The sequence below is a fragment of the Chiloscyllium plagiosum genome, unplaced genomic scaffold (genome assembly GCF_037043375.1).
Source record: "Chiloscyllium plagiosum isolate Xiang-an unplaced genomic scaffold, Cpla_swu_hap1 HiC_scaffold_29, whole genome shotgun sequence".
In the NCBI taxonomy this organism is placed as follows: Eukaryota; Metazoa; Chordata; class Chondrichthyes; order Orectolobiformes; family Hemiscylliidae; genus Chiloscyllium; species Chiloscyllium plagiosum.
The window spans coordinates 41,514,744-41,539,880 of record NW_028270167.1 but is presented as its reverse complement, the minus strand read 5'-3'; the positions used below and the strand labels follow the sequence as shown (position 1 = coordinate 41,539,880).

At 43.5% G+C, this 25,137-nt stretch overlaps 1 protein-coding gene across 3 annotated transcripts in view; it reads right to left on the bottom strand.

Moving 5' to 3' along the window:
• barx2 (BARX homeobox 2) overlaps positions 1-25,137 on the bottom strand; it is a 167,237-nt gene that overhangs the window by 87,372 nt on the left and 54,728 nt on the right. Inside the window, exon 4 of one of the 3 annotated variants that reach the window (XM_043676943.2) lies at positions 16,343-18,760. The exons of the other annotated variants lie outside the window; for them this stretch is intronic. Within the exon in view, the coding sequence (XP_043532878.2) occupies positions 18,623-18,760 (138 nt within the window). The 3' untranslated portion in view covers positions 16,343-18,622. Of the gene's footprint in view, positions 1-16,342; positions 18,761-25,137 lie in introns of those variants that run through there. 3 annotated transcript variants of the gene reach the window in all.

Genomic DNA, 25,137 nt, shown 5'->3' with positions numbered 1-25,137 from the left:
TTACAGGCAGGCGAGGAAGGAGCTTAAAAATGATCTGAGGAGAGCCAGGAGGGGGCACAAGAAAGGCTTGGCAGAACGGATTAGGGAGAACACAAAGGCATTTTACACTTATGAGAGGAATAAGAGAATGGTCAAAGAAAGAGTAGGGCCGATCAGGGATAGCATAGGGAACTTGTGTGTGGAGTCTGAGGAGATAGGGAAAGCCCTAAATGAGTTTTTTGCTTCAGTCTTTACGAAAGAAACAAACTTTGTAGTGAATGAAACCTTTGAAGAGCAGGTGTGCATGCTGAAATGGATAGAGATAGAGGAAGCTGATGTGCAGAAAGTTTTGTCAAACATTAAGATTGACAAGTCGCCAGGCCTGGACCAGATTTGTCCTCAGCTGCTTTGGGAAACGAGAAATGCAATTGCTTCGCCACTTAGGAAGATCTTTTCATCCTCGCTCTCCACTGGAGTTGTACCTGAGGACTGGAGAGAGGCAAATGTAATTCCTCTCTTCAAGAAAGGAAATAGGGAAATCCCCGGCAATTACAGACCAGTAAGTCTCACGTCTGTCGTCTGCAAGGTGTTAGAAAGGATTCTGAGGGATAGAATTTATGACCATCTGGAAGAGCATGGCTTGATTAAATGCAGTCAACACGGCTTTGTGAGGGGCAGGTCATGCCTCACAAACCTTATCGAGTTCTTTGAGGATGTGACTACAAAAGTTGATGAGGGTCGAGCTGTGGATGTGGTGTATATGGACTTCAGCAAGGCATTTGATAAGGTTCCCCATGGTAGGCTCATTCAGAAGGTCAGGAGGAATGGGATACAGGGGAACTTAGCTGTCTGGATACAGAATTGGCTGGCCAACAGAAGACAGCGAGTGGTAGTAGAAGGAAAATATTCTGTCGGAGGTCTGTGGTGAGTGGTGTTCCACAGGGCTCTGTCCTTGGGCCTCTATTGTTTGTAATTTTTATTAATGACTTGGATGAGGGGATTGAAGGATGGGTCAGCAAGTTTGCAAATGACACAAAGGTTGGAGGTGTCGTTGACAGTATAGAGGGCTGTTGTATACTGCAGCGGGACATTGACAGGATGCAGAGATGGGCTGAGAGGTGGCAGATGGAGTTCAACCTGGATAAATGCGAGGTGATGCATTTTGGAAGGTCGAATTTGAAAGCTGAGTACAGGATTAAGGATAGGATTCTTGGCAGTGTGGAGGAACAGAGGGATCTTGGGGTGCAGGTATATAGATCCCTTAAGATGGCCACCCAAGTGAACAGGGTTGTTAAGAAATCATATGGTGTTTTGGCTTTCATTAACAGGGGTATTGAGTTTAAGAGTCGTGTGATCTTGTTGCAGCTCTATAAAACTTTGGTTAGACCGCACTTGGAATAATGCGTCCAGTTCTGGTCACCCTATTATAAGAAAGATGCTTTGGAGCGGGTTCAGAGGAGGTTTACCAGGATGCTGCCTGGACTGGAGGGCTTATCTTATGAGGAGAGGTTGACTGAGCTCGGACTTTTTTCATTGGAGAAAAGGAGGAGAAGAGGGGACCTAACTGAGGTATACAAGATAGTGAGAGGCATAGATAGAGTCGATAGCCAAAGACTATTTCTCAGGGCAGAAATGACTAACATGAGGGGTCATAGTTTTAAGCTGGTTGGAGGAAAGTATAGAGGCGGGTTCTTTACACAGAGAGTTGTGAGAGCATGGAATGCGTTGCCAGCAGCAGTTGTGGAGGCAGGGTCATTGGGGACATTTAAGAGACTCCTGGACATGCATATGGTCACAGAAATTTGACGGTGCATACATGAGGATCAGTGGTCGGCACAAAGTCATGGGCGGAAGGGCCTGTTCTGTGCTGTACTGTTCTACGTTCTATTTCGACATTTATTTCTTCGGATCTCCTCTAATCCACTTACTTCTACCCTTAAACTTACCTCCTTTGGTCTTAGTCACATCTGACATGGAGAAAAGATTCTCACGGTCTACTCTGTCTGTGCTTCTCATAATTGTGTAAACCCCAATCAGATCCCCCCTCAGCCTCCTCTGCTCCAGAGAAAATAAACCCAGCCTATCCACTTTCTCTTCATAACTAAGATGTTTCATCCCAGACAACATCCTGGTGAATCTCCTCTGCACTATCTCCAATGCATTCATACCCTTCCAACAGTATTCCATCTGTGGCCTAACTCATGTTTTATAAAGTTGTAACAAGACTTCCTTGCTTCTATATTCTATGCCCTAGCTAATGAAAGCAAGCATTCCATATGCCTTCTTCACCATCCTGACTACTTGTGCTGTCTACCTTCAGGAATCTATGGACTTGTATACCAAGGTCGTTTTGTTCCTTAGTACTCCCTAGGGGATGACCATTCATTGTGTGCATCTTTCCCTTCTTTGACCTCCCAAAATGCAACAACTCATGCTTATCAGCCTCTGATACATTTCATGGGGTCCTGAGAAAGTATGCATCTTTATGGCTGTTAAAACATCTAATACACCCTCCTTATTAAACGTGACTGTATATTTGATGTTCTTTATAACATGTTCCAGGATCTCACTATCCCAACTACAGCTATCTCCAGCTACAGTGGTCTTTCTTCTCTATGAATACAGATGGGAAATAATCATTTAAGACCTCACACATGTCCTCTGGTGCCAGGTACAAATTGCCCTTTTGGTCTCTAACATGCCCCAGTCTTTCCCTGGTAACATTCTTATACTGAATATACTTCTAAAAAGGCTTAGAGTTTTCAATGATCCTATCTGCCAAAGTTACTTTGTGGCCCCTCATCATTTCTTTTCAAGCAACCATCTACATACTTTATACTTTGAAGGCCTCCCAATTTAAACATGCTGTACCTCACACTTCCTTTTCTTTATCAAACTCTCGATATCCCATGGCACCCAGGGTTCACTGAACTTGCTGCCCTTGCCCTTCACTCTTAGAGGAAAACACAGGCTCGAATTCTCACTGGAATGCTTTCAAAATACTTCCACTTTTCACATAAAAAAATGAAAATAAAAAAGAACTGTGGGTGCCATAAATCAGAAACAAAAACAGAAATTGCTGGAAAAGCTCAGTAGGTCTGGCAGCATTTGATGTCACCAAACCTGAAACATTAACTCTGATTTCTCTCCACAGATACTGCCAGACCTGCTGAGCTTTTCCAGCCATTTCTGCTTTTGTTTCCCATTTTCCAAATGTAGACCTCCCTGCAAATAGCTGCTTGACCTATCTCTACCTTTGAAATATTCAATCAGCACCCCAGCCCCTCCCACTCAGCACTTTCTGAGGCAGATCTTCTTTGAGGACTGGAGTCAAAGAAGATACTGCTTCACATTCAGCTGATTAACTTTGTTCAATTTAAATGCTGATTGTAGGGCTGGCCTGTTGACTAAGGAAAGAGAAAAGCAGGTTTGCTTCACTCTTCATGCTGCCTCGAACACATTGCTGTTTTCCATTCACTTCCTCCTTCATCAGGATTTTTAACAGGAGAAGCCTCCATAAACACTGTTGTTTGAAACTTGAAGATGTGTTTGTGACTGATCAGTGCCTCATTCTGGCCATTTGAAGTAAACATTCATTACCTTCTTGAATCAAAAACAAACCACTAGCTTTGTGGATATTATCAGAGATTTTTATTCATACTTTAACTGGGCAATGGGAGCCAAAATAGCAGAATGTCATACATTCCTTCATACCTCTGCCCCATGTGTATACAGGCTGGTGATTGGAAGTGCAGAAGAGGTAGCCCCTCTCATGCAGAGTTGACATTTCAACAGAAGCAAAAAGGGAGGTTATTGTAACATGTGCCATGGGGGAACACAGTGATGACAACTCTGGGCTACTGCTCTTAGGACATGGGTTCAAATTGCACTGCAGATGGTGAAAATTAAATATAAATATAAACTTTTCAATTGAAAGTTAATCTTAATAATAGTGACCATGAAACTACCATCAGCCGTCATAAAACCCCATTGTGATTCTGTGCCCCTTGGAGAAGGATATCTGCTATCATTCCATGGTCTGACTGACATGTGTCTCCAGATCCACAGCAATGTAGTTGACTCTTAACTTTAATTATGAAGCAAGCTGTTCAGTTCAAAGGCACTGAGGGATGGGCAACAAATGCTAGACACGCAAGTGACATGGAAACAGACCCTTCAGTCCTACTCACCCACGCTGTCTAAGTTTATCAAACTAAACTAGTCTCATTTGCTTGTACTTGGCCCATGTCCCTCTAAACCTTCCCTATTCATGCATCTATACAAATGTCTTTTAAATTTTGTAAGTGTAACTGCAGCTATCACTTCTTCTGATAGCTCATTCCATATACACACAACCCTCAGGTCCCTTTTAAATCCTTCTCCTCACTTTAAAAATATCCCACTGGTTTTGAATTCACTCACCCTAGGGAAAATACATTTGTTATTCGCCTTATCTGTGTCCCTCATGATTTTATAAACCATTATAAGTTCACCCTTCAACCCTCCAGTAAAAAGTCTCAGTCCACAAAGGAATCAAAAAGACAGGATCCACCCAAAATTACAGATCTGTACATTTTATCACAAACACAGCATAGAATCTCTGAAACCATCAACATTCGAAAACTACCTGATACAGCAAATAATCAGTAAGTCAAAGCTCTATAAAACTTTGGTTAGACCGCACTTGGAATACTGCGTCCAGTTCTGGTCGCCCTATTATAGGAAAGATGTGGATGCTTTGGAGGGGGTTCAGAGGAGGTTTACCAGGATGCTGCCTGGACTGGAGGGCTTATCTTATGAAGAGAGGTTGACTGAGCTCGGACTTCTTTTCATTGGAGAAAAGGACGAGGATGGGGACCTAATTGAGGTATACAAGATAATGAGAGGCATAGATAGAGTCGATAGCCAAAGACTATTTCCCAGGGCAGAAATGGCTAACACGAGGGGTCATAGTTTTAAGCTGATTGGAGGAAAGTATAGAGGGGATGTCAGAGGCAGGTTCTTTACACAGAGAGTTGTGAGAGCATGGAATGTGTTGCCAGCAGCAGTTGTGGCAGCAGGGTCATTGGGGACATTTAAGAGACTCCTGGACATGCATATGGTCACAGAAATTTAAGGGTGCATACATGAGGATCAGTGGTCGGCACAACATCATGTGCTGAAGGGCCTGTTCTGTGCTGTACTGTTCTATGTTCTATGTTCAGACAAACAGGTTCTACTGATCAGTCACTTGACAAAGTTATCAATCATTTGAACAAGATAATCTTCAACTTCCTGACCAGAAATAATTAAAACACAATCGACATGTCCTATTGCATAATATGCTCAACCAACCTGATTGCAACCATCCTTCACAACTTACTTTAACCCTATAACCACAAACCCAGACTGCTCCACATCCATTACTGATCCGGTAAAGGTGGCAGAACCTTCAGATTACCCAGCCCCTTCTTGTGAGAATTTGTGTTGCAGACGTTTCATCCCCTGTCTAGGTGACATCCTCAGTGCTTGGGAGCCTCCTGTGAAGCACTTCTGTGACGTTTCCTCCGGCATTTATAGTGATTTGTATCTGCCGCTTCCGGTTGTCAGTTCCAGCTGTCTGCTGCAGTGGCCGGTATATTGGGTCCAGGTCGATGTGCTTATTGATTGAATCTGTGGATGAGTGCTATGCCTCTAGGAATTCCCTGGCTGTTCTCTGTTTGGCTTGTCCTATAATAGTAGTGTTGTCCCAGTTGAACTCATGTTGCTTGTCATCTGAGTGTGTGGCTACTAAGGATAGCTGGTCATGTCGTTTCGTGGCTAGTTGGTGTTCATGGATGTGGATCGTTAGCTGTCTTCCTGTTTGTCATATGGAGTGTTTTGTGCAGTCCTTGCATGGGATTTTGTACACTACTAATTAGGAGGCTCCCAAGCACTGAGGATGTCACCTAGACATGGGACGAGACGTCTGCAACACAAATTCCCAGCTCGGCGAACAGAACCACAACAACGAGCACCCGAGCTACAAATCTTCTCCCAAACTTTGAATGTGGGACTCTCTCTCTCTCTCCTTGCTACCTCTCTCTCCACCTGCAAAGGCTTTTGAAAAATAATTCTGGACATGATAAAGTCATTTAGAACATAGAACATAGAACAACACAGCACAGAACAGGCCTTCGGCCCACGATGTTGTGCCGAACATTTGTCCTAGCTTAAGCACCCATCCATGTACCTATCCAATTGCCGCTTAAAGGTCACCAAAGATTCTGACTCTACCACTCCCACAGGCAGCGCATTCCATGCCCCCACCACTCTCTGGGTAAAGAACCCACCCCTGACATCTCCCCTATACCTTCCACTCTTCACCTTAAATTTATGTCCCCTTGTAACACTCTGTTGTACCCGGGGAAAAAGTTTCTGACTGTCTACTCTATCTATTCCTCTGATCATCTTATAAACCTCTATCAAGTCACCCCTCATCCTTCGCCGTTCCAACGAGAAAAGGCCTAGCACTCTCAACCTATCCTCGTACGACCTATTCTCCATTCTAGGCAACATCCTGGTAAATCTTCTCTGCACCCTCTCCAAAGCTTCCACATCTTTCCTAAAGTGAGGCGACCAGAACTGCACACAGTACTCCAAATGTGGCCTAACCAAAGTCCTGTACAGTTGCAACATCACTTCACGACTCTTGAATTCAATCCCTCCGCTAATGAACGCTAATACACCATAGGCCTTCTTACAAGCTCTATCCACCTGAGTGGCAACTTTCAAAGATCTATGTACATAGACCCCAAGATCCCTCAGTTCCTCCACCTCACTAAGAATCCTACCGTTAAGCCTGTATTCCGCATTCTTATTTGTCTTTCCAAAATGGACAACCTCACACTTGGCAGGGTTGAACTCCATCTGCCACTCCTCAGCCCAGCTCTGCATCATATCTAAGTCCCTTTGCAGCTGACAACAGCCCTCCTCACTATCCACAACTCCACCAATCTTCGTATCATCTGCAAATTTACTGACCCACCCTTCGACTCCCTCAACCAAGTCATTAATAAAAATTACGAACAGCAGAGGACCCAGAACTGATCCCTGTGGAACTCCACTTGTAACTGGGCTCCAGGCTGAATATTTACCATCTACCACCACTCTCTGACTTCGACCAGTTAGCCAGTTTTCTATCCAATTGGCCAAATTTCCCTCTATCCCATGCCTCCTGACTTTCCGCATAAGCCTACCATGGGGAACCTTACTAAAATCCATGTATACTACATCCACTGCTCTACCCTCATCCACATGCTTGGTCACCTCCTCAAAGAATTCAATCAAACTTGTAAGGCAAGACCTAACCCTTCACAAATCCATGCTGGCTGTCCCTAATCAAACAGTGTCTTTCCAGATACTCATAAATCCTATCCCTCAGTACCCTTTCCATTACTTTGCCTACCACAGAAGTAAGACTAACTGGCCTGTAATTCCCAGGGTTATCCCTATTCCCTTTTTTGAACAGGGGCACAACATTCGCCACTCTCCAGTCCCCTGGTACCACCCCCGTTGACAGTGAAGATGAAAAGATCATTGCCAATGGTACTGCAATTTCCTCTCTTGCTTCCCACATAATCCTAGGATATATCCCATCAGGCCCGGGGGACTTGTCTATCCTCAAGCTGTTCAAAATGTCCAACACATCTTCCTTCCTAACAAGTATCTCCTCTAGCTTACCAGTCCGTTTCACACTCTCCTCTTCAACAATATGGTCCCTCTCATTCGTAAATACTGAAGAAAAGTACTCATTCAAGACCTCTCCTATCTCTTCCGACTCAATACACAGTCTCCCACTACTGTCCTTGATTGGACCTACCCTCGTTCTCGTCATTCTCATGTTTCTCACATACGCATAAAATGCCTTTGGGTTATCCTTGATCCTATCCGCCAAAGATTTTTCATGCCCTCTCTTAGCTCTCCTAATCCCTTTCTTCAGGTCCCTTCTGGCTATCCTGTATCCCTCCACTGCTCTGTCTGAACCCTGTTTCCTCAACCTTATGTAAGCCTCCTTCTTCCTCTTTACAAGACATTCAACCTCCCTCGTCAACCAAGGTTCCCTCACACGACCATCTCTTTCTTGCCTGACAGGTACATACATATCAAGGACACGTCGTATCTGTTCCTTGAAAAAGTTCCACATTTCCACGACATCCTTCCCTGATAGCCTATGCTCCCAACTTATGCTCCTCAGATCCTGTCTTACAGCATCGTAATTACCCTTCCCCCAATTGTAAAACCTACCCTGTTGCACGCACCTATCTCTCTCCATAACCAAGGTGAAAGTCACAGAATTGTAGTTACCATCACCAAAATGTTCACCCACTAACAAGCCCATCACTTGTCCTGGTTCATTACCGAGTACCAAATCCAAAATGGCCTCCCCTCTGGTTGGACAATCTACATACTGAGTTAGAAAAGCTTCCTGGACACACTGCACAAACACCGCCCCATCCAATCTACTTGACCTAAAGAGCTTCCAATCAATATTTGGGAAGTTGAAATCGCCCATGACTACTACCCTGTGGCTTTCCAAAATCTGTTTCCCAATCTGTTTCTCCAATCTCTGCTGCTATTGGGGGGCCTATAGTAAACACCCAACAAGGTGACTGCTCCTTTCCTATTTCTGACTTCAGCCCATACTACCTCTAAAGGCAGATCCCCCTCGAACTGCCTTTCTGCAGCCGTTATACCATTTCTAATTAGCAACGCCACCCCCCTCCTTTTTTACCACCCTCCCTAATCCTACTGAAACATCTGTAACCAGGAACCTCCAACAACCATTCCTGTCCCTCTTCTATCCACGTTTCCGTGATGGCCACAACATCATAGTCCCAGGTACTGATCCACGCCTTAAGTTCACCCACCTTATTTCTGATACTCCTTGCGTTGAAGTATACGCACTTGAACCCATCTCTGTGTCCGCAAGTATTCCCTGTCAGTGCTACCTTCTTCACAGCCTCCCTACATTCTTGGACATCCTGACAAACAACTAACCTACTTGCTTGACTACAAGCCCGGATCCCATCCCCCTGCCAAATTAGTTTAAACCCCCCGAAGAGTGCTAGCAAACCTACCCCCCAGGATATTGGTGCCCTTCTGGTTCAGGTGCAACCCGTCCTGCTTGTACAGGTCCCACCTTCCCCAGAATGCAGTCCAATTGTCCAAATACCTGAAGCCCTCCCTCCTATACCATCCTTGCAGCCACGTGTTCAACTGCACTCTCTCCCTATTCCTTGCCTCACTGTCACGTGGCACCGGCAACAACCCAGGGATGACGACTCTGTCTGTCCTAGCTTTTAGCTTCCAGCCTAACTCCTTGAGCTCTTGAATGACCTCCCCTCCCCTCTTCCTACCTATGTTGTTGGTGCCAACGTGCACCACGACTTCTGGCTGCTCACCCTCCCCCTTAAGGATTCTGAAGACATGGTCCGAGACGTCTCGGACCCTGGCACCCGGGAGGCAACAAACCATCCGAGAGTCTCGCCCATGCCCACAGAACCGCCTGTCCGTCCCTCTAACTAGAGAGTCTCCTATAACTAGCGCTCTCCTCCTCTCCCCCTTTCCCTTCTGAGTCTCAGAGCCAGACCTCATGCCACAGACCCAGTCACTGCAGCTTACCCCTGCTAGGCTGTCCCCCCCACCAGTATCCAAAGCGGTATACTTATTGTTTAGGGGAATGACCACAGGGGATCCCTGCACTGCCTGCTTCCTCCCCTTCCCACCTCTAACTGTTACCCAGCTACCTCTGTTCTCTGGCGTAACTATGTCCCCGTAGCTTCTATCTATCACCTTCTCAGCCTCTTGAATAATCCTCAGTTCATCCAACTCCAGTTCCAGTTCCCTAACTCGTTCTGTGAGGAGCAGGATCTGACTGCATTTCCTGCAGATGAAGTCGGCAGGAGTATCGGTGGTCACCCCTACCTCAAACATCCTGCAGGAGGAACATTCCACTGCCTAAGCTGCCATTACTCTACACTTCCTCTCCAAAGCAAGAACACTGAGTAGCTTACCTGTGAACTTTAAAGTTAGGTTAGAGGAGGAGGATGGGAGGGAGGCCCTACTGTGTAGGGCCTGGGGACTAGAACACACCCACACCCCCTCAAATATCAATCACTTACCTTCCCGACCAGCTCTGAACTCCTGAACTCCTTGGCCATTGCTTGTCTTCCAGTTTCCTCCTGTGAGGTATAGTTGCAACATGTCTTGCTTCAAAAAACATTAACCCAATTTCTTCAGATCATGAACTGGAAGCTACAATGAGTGTATCCAAAATTAACAATGAGGAATAATTGATGGACTGTAAGAGGGAAAGAATTGAGGGGAGGACAGGTCGAGCTCAGCTGTGGCAAAATCATTTGATTTATTCTTTCTCTAACACAGGAACATGACATGGAAACATACATGTGAGAGAGTGAAGAGGTACAGGGAGTCCTATTATAAAGAAACCTTTGTATATGCAGCCAGCATTAAACGATTTATTTCAACCAGAGTTATAAAACTCAGCTTGATAGTCACAAAATCTTGGCGATGCCCAAAGTGTATTACAAAACCTCCTTCCCTAATTCCTTAGTGGTAATCTTCCTGCTCAGGGAGACAACCGCATTATGTAATATTTCAATGATCTTAACAAGAGACAAGAAAACATTAACTTCAGACAGGGATCAGGTTGATGTTGTTCCTGATAAAGAAATGCTAATGGTGGTTGATGTATTGTCAGTGTGTAGGATGCAAACAAAATGAATTAAATTACTTGTCATCCTTATGAAAGCTCACCACATGAAAGGTTTACCATTTTTCTCATCACAGATGCTGCCAGACCTGTTGAAAATTTCCTTCATTTTCTCCTTTCATTTCAGATTTCCAGCAGCTGCAATATTTGCTTCTCCTCCTCAGCTTTTTCAAGATTATGTTAATTTTACTGACAGAAGGTGAGACTTGATATGTTAGGATTTATTCAAATAAACTGCTCATTCCAACCATATGGACAAATAGTTCCATGGTAAGCACTGAGGAAACAGGACCCAGCCAGTGAGAATGGTGCCTGATCTTGTTGTCCTCCAGCAGCCACTCAGAATAGTGTCCTCTCCCAATGCCAACCTGCTTTTGCCCCGATGTCAGTGAGATTTCCCGACTACACAGGGTCACATGATGTTTCACTGTAACTGCACTCCGGAATCTCCTCCAGTCAGGAATGTCAGCTGCTTGCTCTTCCAGAACCATCCTGCAACAATGTTGTTGGATTTGCATCTCTAGTGCAAGGCAATGTCTTAAATGCCTCCCTAGTCTCTTCCATACTTACATCCAATGACAAATAAGGGACTCATAGACCATCTCTACCACCTGCCTCTAACACTCCCCTCTCTTCACCTTAGTGTTGAACCTCGCTTTCTGCCCTGTCTCAGCTTTTAATTTGCATGTTCATCTCATTTCTCTTCTACTCTCCCATGCTCTTTCCAGCCTCATTCTCTCTCAGCATTGTTGTGTGACGAGACTCCCCGCCTGCTCCTTGACCCCTATGTCCATTTAACTAATGATCATTCAACACACCCCTCTCCTCCCCCACTGACCCTCACCACCCCCACAGCCCAAAACTTAATCAATGTTGTGAATGGCCCTCCCTCTTCAGTCCTTGTCTCTCCATCAGTTCTATCTGGATTACTAGTTAATAACAACGATTAATACCACCACCCTTAAAACTCACTGTCCTATCTCCAACTTCCCTTTCCTCTCTTTGAGCAGATGCTACTTCCCAGACTTGGGTTCAGACTTTTCCAGAACTTTACATCGGAATCCTCTTATCCAGTTTCCATCGTTGCCTCAGGAGAAAACAGCTTATTCAAATCACAAATTATATCCAATGAAACTGTGACAAAGGTAAACTGTCCTTTCTGGACTGTCCTGGCTTTTCTGCAGCTTCTAACCAGGTTGACTACACCATCCCTCTCCCATCTCACTCTGTTGGGTAGACTTCCAAGTGGGTTATGCTGATCTCAACTCATTCCATATCCATCAAATGTAGCCAGAGAAGTACATACAATAACTTATCTTCCTGCTGCTACACTATTATCTTTGATATCATCCTTTCTGGATGTAGGTTTGCTCACTGAGGTGGAGGGTTCATTTTCAGATGTTTCATCACCCATACTAGGTAACATCTTCAGTGAGCCTTCAGATGAAGCACTGGTAGTATAACCTGTTTTCTATTTATGTGTTTGAGTTTCCTTGGGCCAGTGATGTCATTTCCTGTGGTGATGTCACTTCCTGTTCTTTTTCTCGGGGGGGTGGTAAATGGGATCCAAGTCAATGTATTTGTTGACACAATTCCGGTTGGAATACTTCTAGGAATTCTTGTGCAGGTCTCTGTTTGTCTTGTCCTAGGATGGGTGGATGTGTTGTCCCAGTCAAAGTGGTGTCCTTTCTTATCTGTATGTAAGTATACTAGTGAGAGTGGGTCATGTCGTTTTGTGGCTAGTTGATGTTCATGAGACCTGGTGACTAGTTTTCTGGCTGTTTGTCCAATTTAGTGTTTGTTACAGTTCTTGCAACAAGGATCTGCTGCCCTCCTCCTATTTCCCATCAACATGCTGCCCTTTAGCAACATTGCCATTCCACCATTACTGACAGTGTCTACAGCAGTCTGGGCCCTGAACCCTGAAATTCCCTCCCTACGCCTCTGTCCCTCACCTTCCTCCTTGAAGAGGCTCTTTGAAGCCTACCTCTTTAACTCAGCTTTTGCTCATTTGCTCTCATATCTCCTTGACTGTTTTGGTGTAAAATTTGACAGTTTAATGTACCATTGAGCCACCTTGCAAGGGAAGAAGTCTAAGAGGAGAGCTGATAGAATTTTCCCAAATCATGAAGAAGCTGGACATAACGGATAGGGAGAAACAGTTTTCACTTATAGGAAGAATCAAGAAATACAGGATATAGATTTGATTTGATTTGAAATAGGAACAAATGCCAGTTGAGAGAAACCATTTTCACATGTGGTTCAGGTCTGAATTGAAGTGTAGTGGAGGTAGATTCAACTGAGGCATTCGAGAAGACATTGATGATTATTTTAGTAGAAACACATTTGTAAGCTTATGGGAAAAAGGTGGGAGAATGACATTAAATTTGGAGAGCTGGCGCAGATACAATGGATTGAATGACCTACTTCCATGCTATAATTATGTGATTGTTTTCTCACATTAAAGTGTGAAATTAATATAAGTTGTTGTTGTTTTTCCTCTGCTAACTACGATAATGACATTTCTACCTTGATTTCAAAGTCACTTTTATTCAAACCATTATTCATTCTCCTTTTTTGTAATAAATTTTGTTTTGCTGTTCTATTTGCATTTCCTTGTTCATGTTTTTAGAAAATTCACAATTTTTGATATATGTATACATGCACAGTGTACATAAAACAATTGCCTGATTATTAAGAGTCAGTTGCGGTTGGTGATGATTCAATGAGTATTTTATTGTTGCCATAGCTACTAATCCCATTCTCATTATAAACCTGTTGTTTTCAAAGGGAAATCCTCTCTCAAATTCACCGGAATGTTGTTGTTAATTAATCATCTGCAAATGCCATTATAAAATTCTTGGTGCTGCAGTTGTAGCATTTAAAATTAGTTTAAAAACAATCATAAATTTGTTTCCAGTCAACATTTAAAACATGAAATTGCTTGGGATAACACAACTAAATAAATAAATGTGTTTCTAACTATGGCTATCAGTGTTACTTCTAGGTTCTATTCTCTGCCAATCAATCCAAGTTATTTACAGGGTTGGTCAGAACAAATCTCTGAATTCCACAAAACCACCATTATTTATAATAATCACACATTTCACTTTGAATGGTCGCTAATGAAATCTTCCAATTGCTGTTGTCTTCTTCAAGGTGGGCGATTTAAATGAAGTTTAATTGCTGGATATAATGAGTTTAATTTCAGCATCATGATTGACAGCCAGTTAACTATTTGCAGAGGAGAAACTGGAATACACAAGGCAAACAGGAGGAACCGGATCTCATTTTCTGCTTACGCATTTTACAGCCTCTAGAACTCAACACTAAGTTCCACAACTTCAGTGAACAAGCATTGTCCTCCATTTAGATTTTTCCCATCTTTTGTTTGCATGCATTTTCTCTCAGCAACACTGACCAATTTTGGGCGGCAAGGTGGCTCAGTGGTTAGCACTGCTGCCTCACAGCGCCATGGGACCTGGGTTCAATTCCTGCCTCAGGCAACTGTCTGTGTGGAGTTTGCATATTCTCCCTGTGTCCGCATTGGTTTCCTCCCACAGTTCAAAGATGTGCAGGTCAGGTGAATTGGCCACACTAAATTGCCTGTAGTGTTAGGTAGATTAGTCAGGCGTAAATATAGGGGGTGGGTTTCTCTTTGGAGGGTCAGAGTGGACTTGTTGGGATGAAGGGCCTGTTTCCACACTGTAGGTAATCTAATCTAATCTATTTGCTTCTATTCACACCTACTATTAACACTTATTTTGCATCTGCATCACCACACTATGATGTGGTGTTGAACTGGGGTGGACTAAGTTAAAAATCACACAACACCAAGTTATAGTCCAACAAGTTTACAATATTTGGAAGTACAAGCTTTCAGAGTGCAGCTCCTTCGTCAGCTAGCTAGCTCTAGCTACTAGTTGGTATATAACCTAGTATTGTGTGATTTTTAACTTTCACCACACTATAACCATCAGTGCTTCTTTGCCTTTTTCGCTGAGGATCCTCATCATCTGTTCTACTCGCCCTTCCTGCCCTCTGTCAACAGCATAAAAAAATCATTTTTCAACTCCTTTCAGTTAGAAGAAGAGTCATATCAGATTTGAAACGTTAACTCTGTTTTTCTTTCTTCACAGATGGTGTCAGGCTGGCTGAGTCTCCAGAACTTCCTGTTTTTCTTTCAGGAATTGTAATATTCCTCTCCCAATATGTTTATGCAGTGCCAAAAGCAGAAATTTCTGGTAAAGTTCAGCAGGTTTGGCAGATCTGCTGAGCTTTGCCAGCAATGTCTGTTTTTGTTCTGATTTACAGCATCCGCAGTTTGTTCAGTTTTTGTTTATGTTTATCCGTTGGGTGGAGTGCTGAATTTTAAGGCCCCCAGAAGAGTGTACCAGTTCATCTCTATTCTGCTGAGAGTCTGAACTCAGCTCCCCCCACTTCCCTGAGCCTGTGAATGGACTTATACAGAGCCATGTGAGCCACCCAGTCAGCCCATTGTTGGTGAGGCCTCACACCGGTCAAGCCTAGCATTGGGAAACAGGGAAAGAAGTTGGAGTATGGCAAAAAGGAGGGGCCCAGGTTTTGGTGGAAGATTTAACCTTGGCATTACCTCAGAGGACTATGAGCTCAATATTAGTATGGTGACTGGTTTGGCGCAGACTGGGGAGGGATGATGGGTAACTACAATGTAAGATTGTTTGAGGTGTGGGATATTCAATTTCCATAAGGATCCCTCATGTCATTTTACTATCAAGTGTGTATCCTAACTGTGTCTTCGCAAATATGATATAGACTCATGTGATGGGATCTTACCATAATGTTTAAACATTTTTAAATGCTCCACATTCCTATCATTATCTGGATTTTTAAATGGATGTGTTAGTGACATTTTATATTCAGAGCTCCTTTTCCGAGTATTATCATCTCTGTCAGGTCACTCCTTAGTTGTATCGTTTCGACAGGAAAAGATCCTGACTTGTTCAATCCTTCATGATAGGACAGCCCTGCAATCTTGGTAAATACTTGTGGCGTTTTCTCCAATGTTTCTATATACTTCATTTATAAAAATTATTTCATAGGATGTGTGCTTTGCTGGCTAAATGAGTATTTGTTGTCTATACCCTTCAAGGGGAGGCAGTGGCCTAGTGGCATTAGCACTGGAATAAAGAGTTTAATGATGACCATGAATCCATTGTCAGGGAAACTGGCATCCTTACCTGGTCTGGTCTACATGTGACTCCAGATCTATAGCAATGTCGTTGACTCTTGACTGCCATTTTGGGCAATAAATGCTGGCCTAGCCAGTGATACCCTCATCCTGTGGAACCAAAGTTGTTGATGCATTTTACATAATGCCTCAATTTTTCAATTCTCTCACTCTGAAATTAAACAGAGAGCTTGTTTTTTTTTAAGGCCTTATTGTTAGATTCAGTGGTGCATATTTCTGAATCCCATCAATGCAATCTCTATCATGGATAATGCTCTCCCCTCTACCCACTTAGACACTCATTTTTCAAACAACATGTGGTCTCTGCTGCCTTTCCTTGTAGTTTTTTTGTTGTTGTTGGGGTCCATGCAACATATACTACTGAGTCAGGGTTGTATTAATTCAGTTTTCTGGAAGTTTATTAACAGCGAACTATGTACATTAATATGGCATCTCAAACTTACCATATACAGGCTACATTATATGTTTATTCAGATTACTGCTATGTTACATACATTGTCACCTGCCTGACTGCTAACACAGTAACTGACCAAATAAACAGAGAATAAGATGGTGACCTATTAAACCACATGCTGAATGTCACAATGTCCTCTATCTGAATGTGTCACCTTGTAATTTGTTATGTTGAAGTTATTACAGGCAGTTTATCAAGTTTCTTAATGTGGTCCTATATTTTTCCTCAAAATTCCTCAGTATTAACTATATCTTTCAATTTGCTGTCATTCAAATTGACTTCCCCCTCTTAAATCCAAATCATTTAAGTAAATAATAACTGGCAGTGGTCTCAACCCTGATTCCGATGTTGTGATATTTTCCAATTTTGTCAGTCTGAATAACAACCCTTAACCCCTATACTTCATTCTGATTTGAAACCATCTTATCTTTTCTTTCCTGTAATTTCTCCACTAATTCCACAACTCTTTGGGTTATTGTTTGCTGTGGAGTGCCTTATTGAAAGTCTTTTGATTCTCTCATCATCTTACATTCATATTATCTGACTCTACACTTCCCATTAATTCTTCACAAATTCAACATTAGTCATGTGTAACATTCACTTTAGAAACCACGTGACCACCTTTCATTATATTTTAGTTCCTGGATGTTTCCCAATCACATCAGGGATGGGTCTGGATAGGATGCTCTTTGGAGGGTTTGTATGGACTTATTGAGTTGAATGGCCTGCTTCCACACTGTAGGGGTTCAACGATTCTATGATGGTACACATTGCTGCTACTGAGTGTCGATGATGGAGAAAGTGATTGCTTGTGGTGGTGAATAGGCTGTTAATCAAACAGGTTGCTTTGTCCTGGATGGCACTGAACTTCTACAGTGTTGTTGGATTTGCACTCTTCCAATATGCTTAAGGGAGATAGGGTTACTCACTGTAGAATTCCTAGCCTCTAACCTGATCTTGTAGTTACAGCATTAATATGTCTGGTCTGGTTCAATTTAATATAATTATGGCAACCCCCAGGATGTTGATAGTGGAGGATTCATTGATGTAACTTCAGTCAATGTCAAGTGGTGATGATTAGAATATCTCTTGGTTACTGCCTGAAACTTGTGTGGTGTGAACATTACTTGCCATTTATCTGCCCAAGTCGCAATATTGTCTGGGTCTTGCTGCATGTGAAGTGCAATAAAGCCAAAACAAATAGGGGGAATATCAAGGGAGGAAACTAAATCAAATTGGAGGCAACGATGATGTGCTGCTGTTCCTGTGGTGCCCTCCATTAAGAATACAGCTATTGTTTAGACAAAGGAAAGTGTTGGAAAGGGTCACTGACAGGCAGTACTAATACAACAGGAATCACTGCCCTGGATTCCATTAGGGCTCTTCAGCCCTTGATCTCAGGGCAAAACTCTTGGACAAAAGAGTTGAATGATACTTATAAAGTTTAACAACATCCAAGATAAAGCATCTCACTTGCTTGCCACCTGATCCAGTATCACAAATATTCACTTCCTCCATCACTGATGCTCAGTAGCAATAGTGTGTATGATCTACAAGATTCATTGCAGAAACTCAACAAAAATCCATTATAGCATGATCCAAACCGTGATTGAAGAACAAGGGCAGCAGATACGTTGGAACATGACCAGCTGCAATTTCCCATCCAAGCCGCTCACCAATCTGACTTGGAAATATATCACTGTTCCTTCAGTGTCATGGGGTTAAAATCCTGGAACTTCCTCCCTAACAGCCTATGGGTATTTCCACACCACATGAACAGCAGAGGTGAAAGAAGGTAGTTCACTCTCACCTTCTCAATGGCAATTTCAAACAGGTAACAAATATTGCCCTTTGTCAGTGACATTCCAAACCTATGAATAAAAAATAATTAGGAAGCAGAGAATGGATCAGAAAAGAAAAAGCCATTGGTCATTGAAAAAGTTTGAATTGTTATGAGGGTTGATTCATTGACGTAGAGACTACACCAAAATAATACACAATATTTTATTCATATTCCCCTTATACACACAATCATTTCCCAGATCCCATTAAGTTAATGTCAATATTTACATACAGCTGCTGGAGTAGGCAGCAGTCTGCCTGTACACTGCATTCTGGGTTCTCCACTAAAAACTGCAGTCGTGTCCCACCTCACCAATGCAGAGTGAAGAATAAAAGAGTTTTTTTTGGTTCAGCATCCACGATCTCAGGAAGGATGTGGTTCCTGCTCTTGTGCTGATTTGGCTTCTTTCTCTTCAGCCTCAATTTCCTCTGTTGTTGGGATGGAGTTTTTCTTCGGTCTTCCTTTGGGCTTTGTAGGAGCCTCGTGTCCTCCTTTCAGCACCTGTATTCAAGAAACGGTTTAAACACTGAGATCAACATCTGCACAATCTGCGAGGGATAGCTGCGATTGTGAGGAAAACCAAATTACCTTAAATTAGGCACTGCCAGTCCTGATGTTCGATCATACTCTGAAATGGGCAGAACACATTGTACACATTGAGCAGCAGGGTATACTCCTGTTGGTATTGACCCAGCAGCAGGGTATACTGTATTCCTGTTGGTATTGACCCAACAGCAGGGTATACTGTATTCCTGTTGGTATTGACCCAGCAGCAGGGTATACTCCTGCTGGTATTGACCCAGCAGCAGGGTATACTGTATTCCTGTTGGTATTGACCCAGCAGCAGGGTATACCCCTGTTGATATTGACCCAGCAGCAGGGTATACGCCTGTTGGTATTGACCCAACAGCAGGGTATACTGTATTCCTGTTGGTATTGACCCAGCAGCAGGGTATACTGTATTCCTGTTGGTATTGACCCAGCAGCAGGGTATACTCCTGTTGGTATTGATCCAGCAGCACGGTATACTCTTGTTGGTATTGACCTAACAGCAGGGTATACTGTATTCCTGTTGGTATTGACCCAGCAGCAGGGTATACTCCTGTTGGTATTGACCCAGCAGCAGGGTGTACTGTATTCCTGTTGGTATTGACCCAGCAGCAGGGTATACTCCTGTTGGTATTGATCCAGCAGCACGGTATACTCCTGTTGGTATTGACCCAGCAGCAGGGTATACTGTATTCCTGTTGGTATTGACCCAGCAGCAGGATGTACTGTATTCCTGTTGATATTGACCCAGCAGCAGGGTATAATCCTGTTGGTATTGACCCAGCAGCAGTGTATACTCCTGTTGGTATTGACCCAGGCAGTGGGGTATAATCCTCTTGGTATTGACCCAGCAGCAGGGTATACTCCTGGTGCTATTGACCCAGCAGAGGGTATAAACCTGTTGGTATTGACCCAGGCAGCACGGCATACTCCTGTTGGTATTGACCCAGGCAGCAGGGTATAATCCTGTTGGTATTGACCCAGGCAGCAGGGTATAATCCTGCTGGTATTGACCCAGGCAGCAGGGTATAGTCCTGTTGGTATTGACCCAGGCAGCAGGGTATAATCCAGTTGGTATTCGTAATTGTGCAGTGGAACAACCAGATCTATCCACACTACTCACCAGCTGTAAACTACAGAGGGGAGGGCCATCAGCTCTCTATGATGGCAGGTTGGGGGGGGGGGGGGGGGGGAGTGTATTATGGTGCAGACACCATGCAAGCATCTTTGTTGAAGAAATGGTCAAATGAAAGTACAATATCCCCAGAATTGTATTCAATGAAAAACATTATGCAGTGCATAGGAGGAGGGATTCCTCCAGGAATTGATTCTAAAACAGTTTTAAGAAATTGCAGAATCTATTCAAGATTTACTGAGCGCAGTACATGGTCAAGAAACCTTATGAGTTGATCAGAGATATGAAAGAAAGAAGACCACATTCATTACTCACATCTGGGAATGATAATTCAAGAAAAAAGTAACAGTTGCCTATGCAAACGTGGGTTGATTAAAGAAATCCAGCATGGATTTGTTAAGGGAAAATTATGTGAGCAAAGTAATAGGTCATGAAATAAGGGACAGTAATAAGATGGAGATTAGATTGACTCTGTGACAATATGATATGTAAATGATATGTGGAACTTGTTCAAGGGGCAACTATTGAGTGCCCTTGATAATTATGTACCTGTCAGGCAGGTAGGAAAGGGTTGTGCGAGGGAGCCGTGGTTTAATAAGGAATTGGAATCCCTTGTTAAATGGAAGAGGGCGGCCTATCTCAAGATGAGACGTGAAGGTTCAATTGGGGCGATTGAGAGTTATAGGGTAGCCAGGAAGGACCTGAAGAGAGAGCTAAAAGCAGCAAGGAGGGGACATGAAAGGTCCTTAGTCGATAGGATTAGGGAAAACCCTAAGGCTTTCTATAGGTATGTTAGGAATAAAAGAATGACTAGGGTAGGAATAGGTCCAGTCAAGGATAGTAGGGGGAAGTTGCGTGTGGAGGCGGAAGAGATTGGGGAGACACTGAATGAATACTTTTCTTCAGTATTCACTCAGGAACAGGGCATTGTTGTCGATGAGAATACTGAGGCACAAATAAGTAGAATGGATGGCTTTGAGGTATGTAGAGAAGAGGTGTTGGAAATCCTGGAAAAGGTGAAAATAGATAAGTCCCCTGGGCCTGATGGCATTTATCCTAGGATTCTCTGGGAAGCAAGGGAGGAGATTGCAGAGCCATTGGCCTTGATTTTTATGTCCTCTTTGTCTACAGGAGTAGTCCCAGAAGACTGGAGGATAGCAAATGTGGTTCCCTTGTTCAAAAAGGGGAGTAGGGATAGCCCTAGTAACTATAGGCCGGTGAGTCTCACTTCTGTTGTGGGCAAAGTCTTAGAGAGAATTGTAAGGGATAGGATTTATGCACATCTAGATAGGAATAATGTGATCAAGGATAGTCAGCATGGTTTTGTGAAGGGCAAGTCGTGCCTCACAAACCTTATTGAATTCTTTGAAAAGGTGACGAAGGAGGTTGATGAGGGGAAAGCGGTAGATGTGGTATATATGGATTTTAGTAAGGCGTTTGATAAGGTTCCCCATGGTAGGCTACTGCAGAAAATACGGAGATATGGCATTGAGGGTGAGTTGGAGGTTTGGATTAGGAATTGGCTGGATGGAAGAAGACAGAGGGTAGTAGTTGATGGCAAAGTTTCTTCATGGAGTGCCGTCACTAGCGGTGTTCCGCAAGGATCTGTTTTGGGACCATTGCTGTTTGTCATTTTTATAAATGACCTGGAAGAGGGGTTAGAAGGTTGGGTGAGCAAGTTTGCGGATGACACAAAAGTCGGAGGAGTTGTTGACAGTGAGGAAGCATGTGGCAGGTTACAGCAGGATATAGAGAAGCTGCAGAGCTGGGCAGAAAGGTGGCAGATGGAATTCAATGTAGCTAAGTGCGAGGTGATTCACTTTGGGAAGAATAACAAAAAGATGGGGTACTGGGCTAATGGTCGGATACTTGGTAGTGTGGATGAGCAGAGGGATCTTGGTGTCCATGTACACAGATCTCTGAAAGTTGCCACCCAGGTAAATAGTGCGGTGAGGAAGGCATATGGCGTACTGGCTTTTATTGGTAGAGGAATTGAGTTCCGGAGTCCTGAGGTCATGATGCAGTTGTATAAGACTCTGGTACGGCCGCATCTGGAATATTGTGTGCAGTTTTGGTCGCCATACTATAGGAAGGATGTGGAGGCATTGGAACGGGTGCAGAGGAGGTTTACCAGGATGTTGCCTGGTATGGAAGGAAAATCGTATGAGGAAAGACTGAGGCACTTGGGGCTGTTTTCACTAGAGAAAAGAAGGTTTAGGGGTGACTTGATTGAGGTGTACAAGATGATTAGGGGGTTAGATAGGGTCGACAGTATGAACCTTTTCCCGCGTATTGAGTCGGGTATTACAAGGGGGCATAGCTTTAAATTAAGGGGGGGTAGATATAGGACTGATGTTAGGGGTAGGTTCTTCACTCAGCGAGTCGTTAGTTCATGGAATGCCCTGCCAGTAACAGTGGTGGACTCTCCCTCTTTATGGGCATTTAAGAGGGCATTGGATAGGTATATGGAGGATAGTGGGTTAGTGTAGTTTAGGTGGGCTTGGATCGGTGCAACATCGAGGGCCCAAGGGCCTGTACTGCGCTGTATTCTTCTATGTTCTATGTTCTATGAATCATAGAACTGCTGCAGTGAAGAAGGAGGCCATTGACCCCCTTGGCTTACACTGGCTCTCTGAATGAGCAATTCCCTTTGTGTCATTTTCCCACATACTCTTCCTTTTCAGACAATAATTCAGCTCCATCTTGAAACCATCAATGCAGCTGGAGAGATATATACCCTGGAGTTTCCAGGATCATTGTTAGGACTTTTGCACTTCTTCATATTCTTTAATGACCTAGACATTAGTGTGCAGGGTGCGATTACAAAATGCGTGGATGTCTCAGTACTTGGAAACAGTGTGAATTATGACAAAGATGATGCAGATTTTCAAGAGAACATCGATAAGCTGCTAGAAAAGGTGGAGTCAAAAAGTGTGGCATTAGAAAAGCACAGCAAGTCAGGCAGCATTGAGGAGTAGGAGAATCGACATTTCAGGCATGAGCTCCTCATCAGGTGGGAAGTGTGAAGTGAGCCATTTCAGTAGAAGAAAGTGAAGAGACAATATGAATTCTGACATAGGTGCAGGAACAGAGGGAGGGGTTTCTGAGGGTGGTATATATGCACAAATAATTTAAGGTAGGGAACAGCTGAATATGAAGGGGGTCCTTATTGATGGGGGTTTTGAGTGCAAAATCATAGAATTCCAAAAGTGCAGAAAGAGGCCATTTTTGGCCTATTTGAGTCTGTATCAAACCTCCAAACAGCATTCCACTCTATCCCCACACTTACCATGGCTAATCCACCCTAACCAGCACATCTTTGGACATTGGGAGGAAACCAGAGCACCTGGCAGAAACAGAGAGAACATGCAAATGCCATATAGACAACCACCCAAGGCTGGAATCAAACCTGGGTCTCTAACACTGTGAGTCAGCAATGCTAAATACCATGCTGCCCAAAGAAATACTGAAACATAAAGATACATTGGTTAGGCCACTGTTGGAATATTGTTTGCAATTCTGGTCTCCTTCCTATCGGAAAGATGTTGTGAAATTTGAAAGGGTTCGGAAAAGATTTACAAGGATGTTGCCAGGGTCAGAGGATTTGAGCTCTGGGGAGAGGCTGAACAGGCTGGGGTTGTTTTCCCTGGAGCGTCGGAGGCTAAGGGGTGACCTTATAGAGGTTTACAAAATTATGAGGGACATGGATAGGTTAAATAGACAAAGTCTTTTCCCTAGGGTGGGGGAGTCCAGAACTAGAGGGCATAGGTTTAGGGTGAAAGGGGAAAGATATAAAAGAGACCTAAGGGGCAACCTTTACACGCAGAGGGTGGTACGTGTATGGAATGAGCTGCCAGAGGAAGTGGTGAAGGCTGGTACAATTGCAACATTTAAAAGGCATTTGGATGGGTATATGAATAGGAAAGGTTTGGAGGGATATGGACTGTGTGCTGGCAGGTGGGACTAGATCGGGTTGGGATATCTGGTCAGCATGAATGGGTTGGACCAAAGGGTCTATTTCCACGCTGTACATCTCTATGACTCTATACACACTTAATCTGCTGAAACCCAGCTTGAACCAGGGACCTTTAGATATTCAGTCAATGCTTTCCCAACTGAGCTATTTCAGCTGACAATCACAGAGGGTACTATAAACCTGGGTAAAAGATTAGTTTGGCCTCATCTGGAGTATTCCTGATGAAGGGCTTTTGCCCGAAACGTCGATTTTGCTGCTCGTCGGATGCTGCCTGAATTGCTGTGCTCTTCCAGCACCACTGATCCAGAATCTGGTTTCCAGCATCTGCAGTCATTGTTTTTATCTCATCTGGAGTAGTTCATCCAGCTCTAGGTGCCACACTTTCGGAAGGATGTGAAAATATCAGAGAGAGCGAGGAAAAGATTCATGAGATTGATTCCAGGAATGAAGGCATTCAGTGACATTGATAGTTTGGAGATGCTGGGACAGTTTTCTTCAGAGAAGAACAGAGATTTGAATAGAGGTGTTCAAATCACAAGGTATCCGGATGGAGTAAATCGGACGAATTGAGAACAAGAAGGCACAAAAAGAAGGTACTTAGCCAAAGCAGCACTAGGGAAATTATTTTATACGAGTGGATGGTTAGAGTCTGGTATGAACTATCTGAGATTGTGATGGAGTCAAATTCACTTCAAGGCCTTTAAGAGGGAATTGGATTATTATTTGACAAGGAAGAATGTGCAGCATTATGGAGAGAAGAGGTGAAGGGTGGGGGAGGGGGATTGTGGGGGAAACTGATGTTGGGTGAACTACTGGTTTAGAGAGCCAGCACAGATTTTTTTGTTATTTGTTCTTGGATGTGGGCATCACTGGATCATTTGTTGCCCATCCCTAATTGCCCTGAAGAAGATAGTGGTGAACTGTGTTCTTGAGCATGACAGTCCTTGGGTGCAAATAAAGCTACAATGTCCAATAGGAAGTGAGTTCCAAGATTTGATCCAATGACAGTGAAGATACATCTCCAATGGTGATACATCTCCAAGTCAGAATGACAGTGATATTCCCATGTATCTACTGCCCTTGTTGTTTGAGATTGTCATCAGTTTGGAAACTGCTGTCTGAAGAGCCTTGATGAATTTTTACAGTGCACCTAGTAAATGGTCCGTACTGCTGCTACTGAGCATCAGATTAGATTAGATTACAGTGTGGAAACAGGCC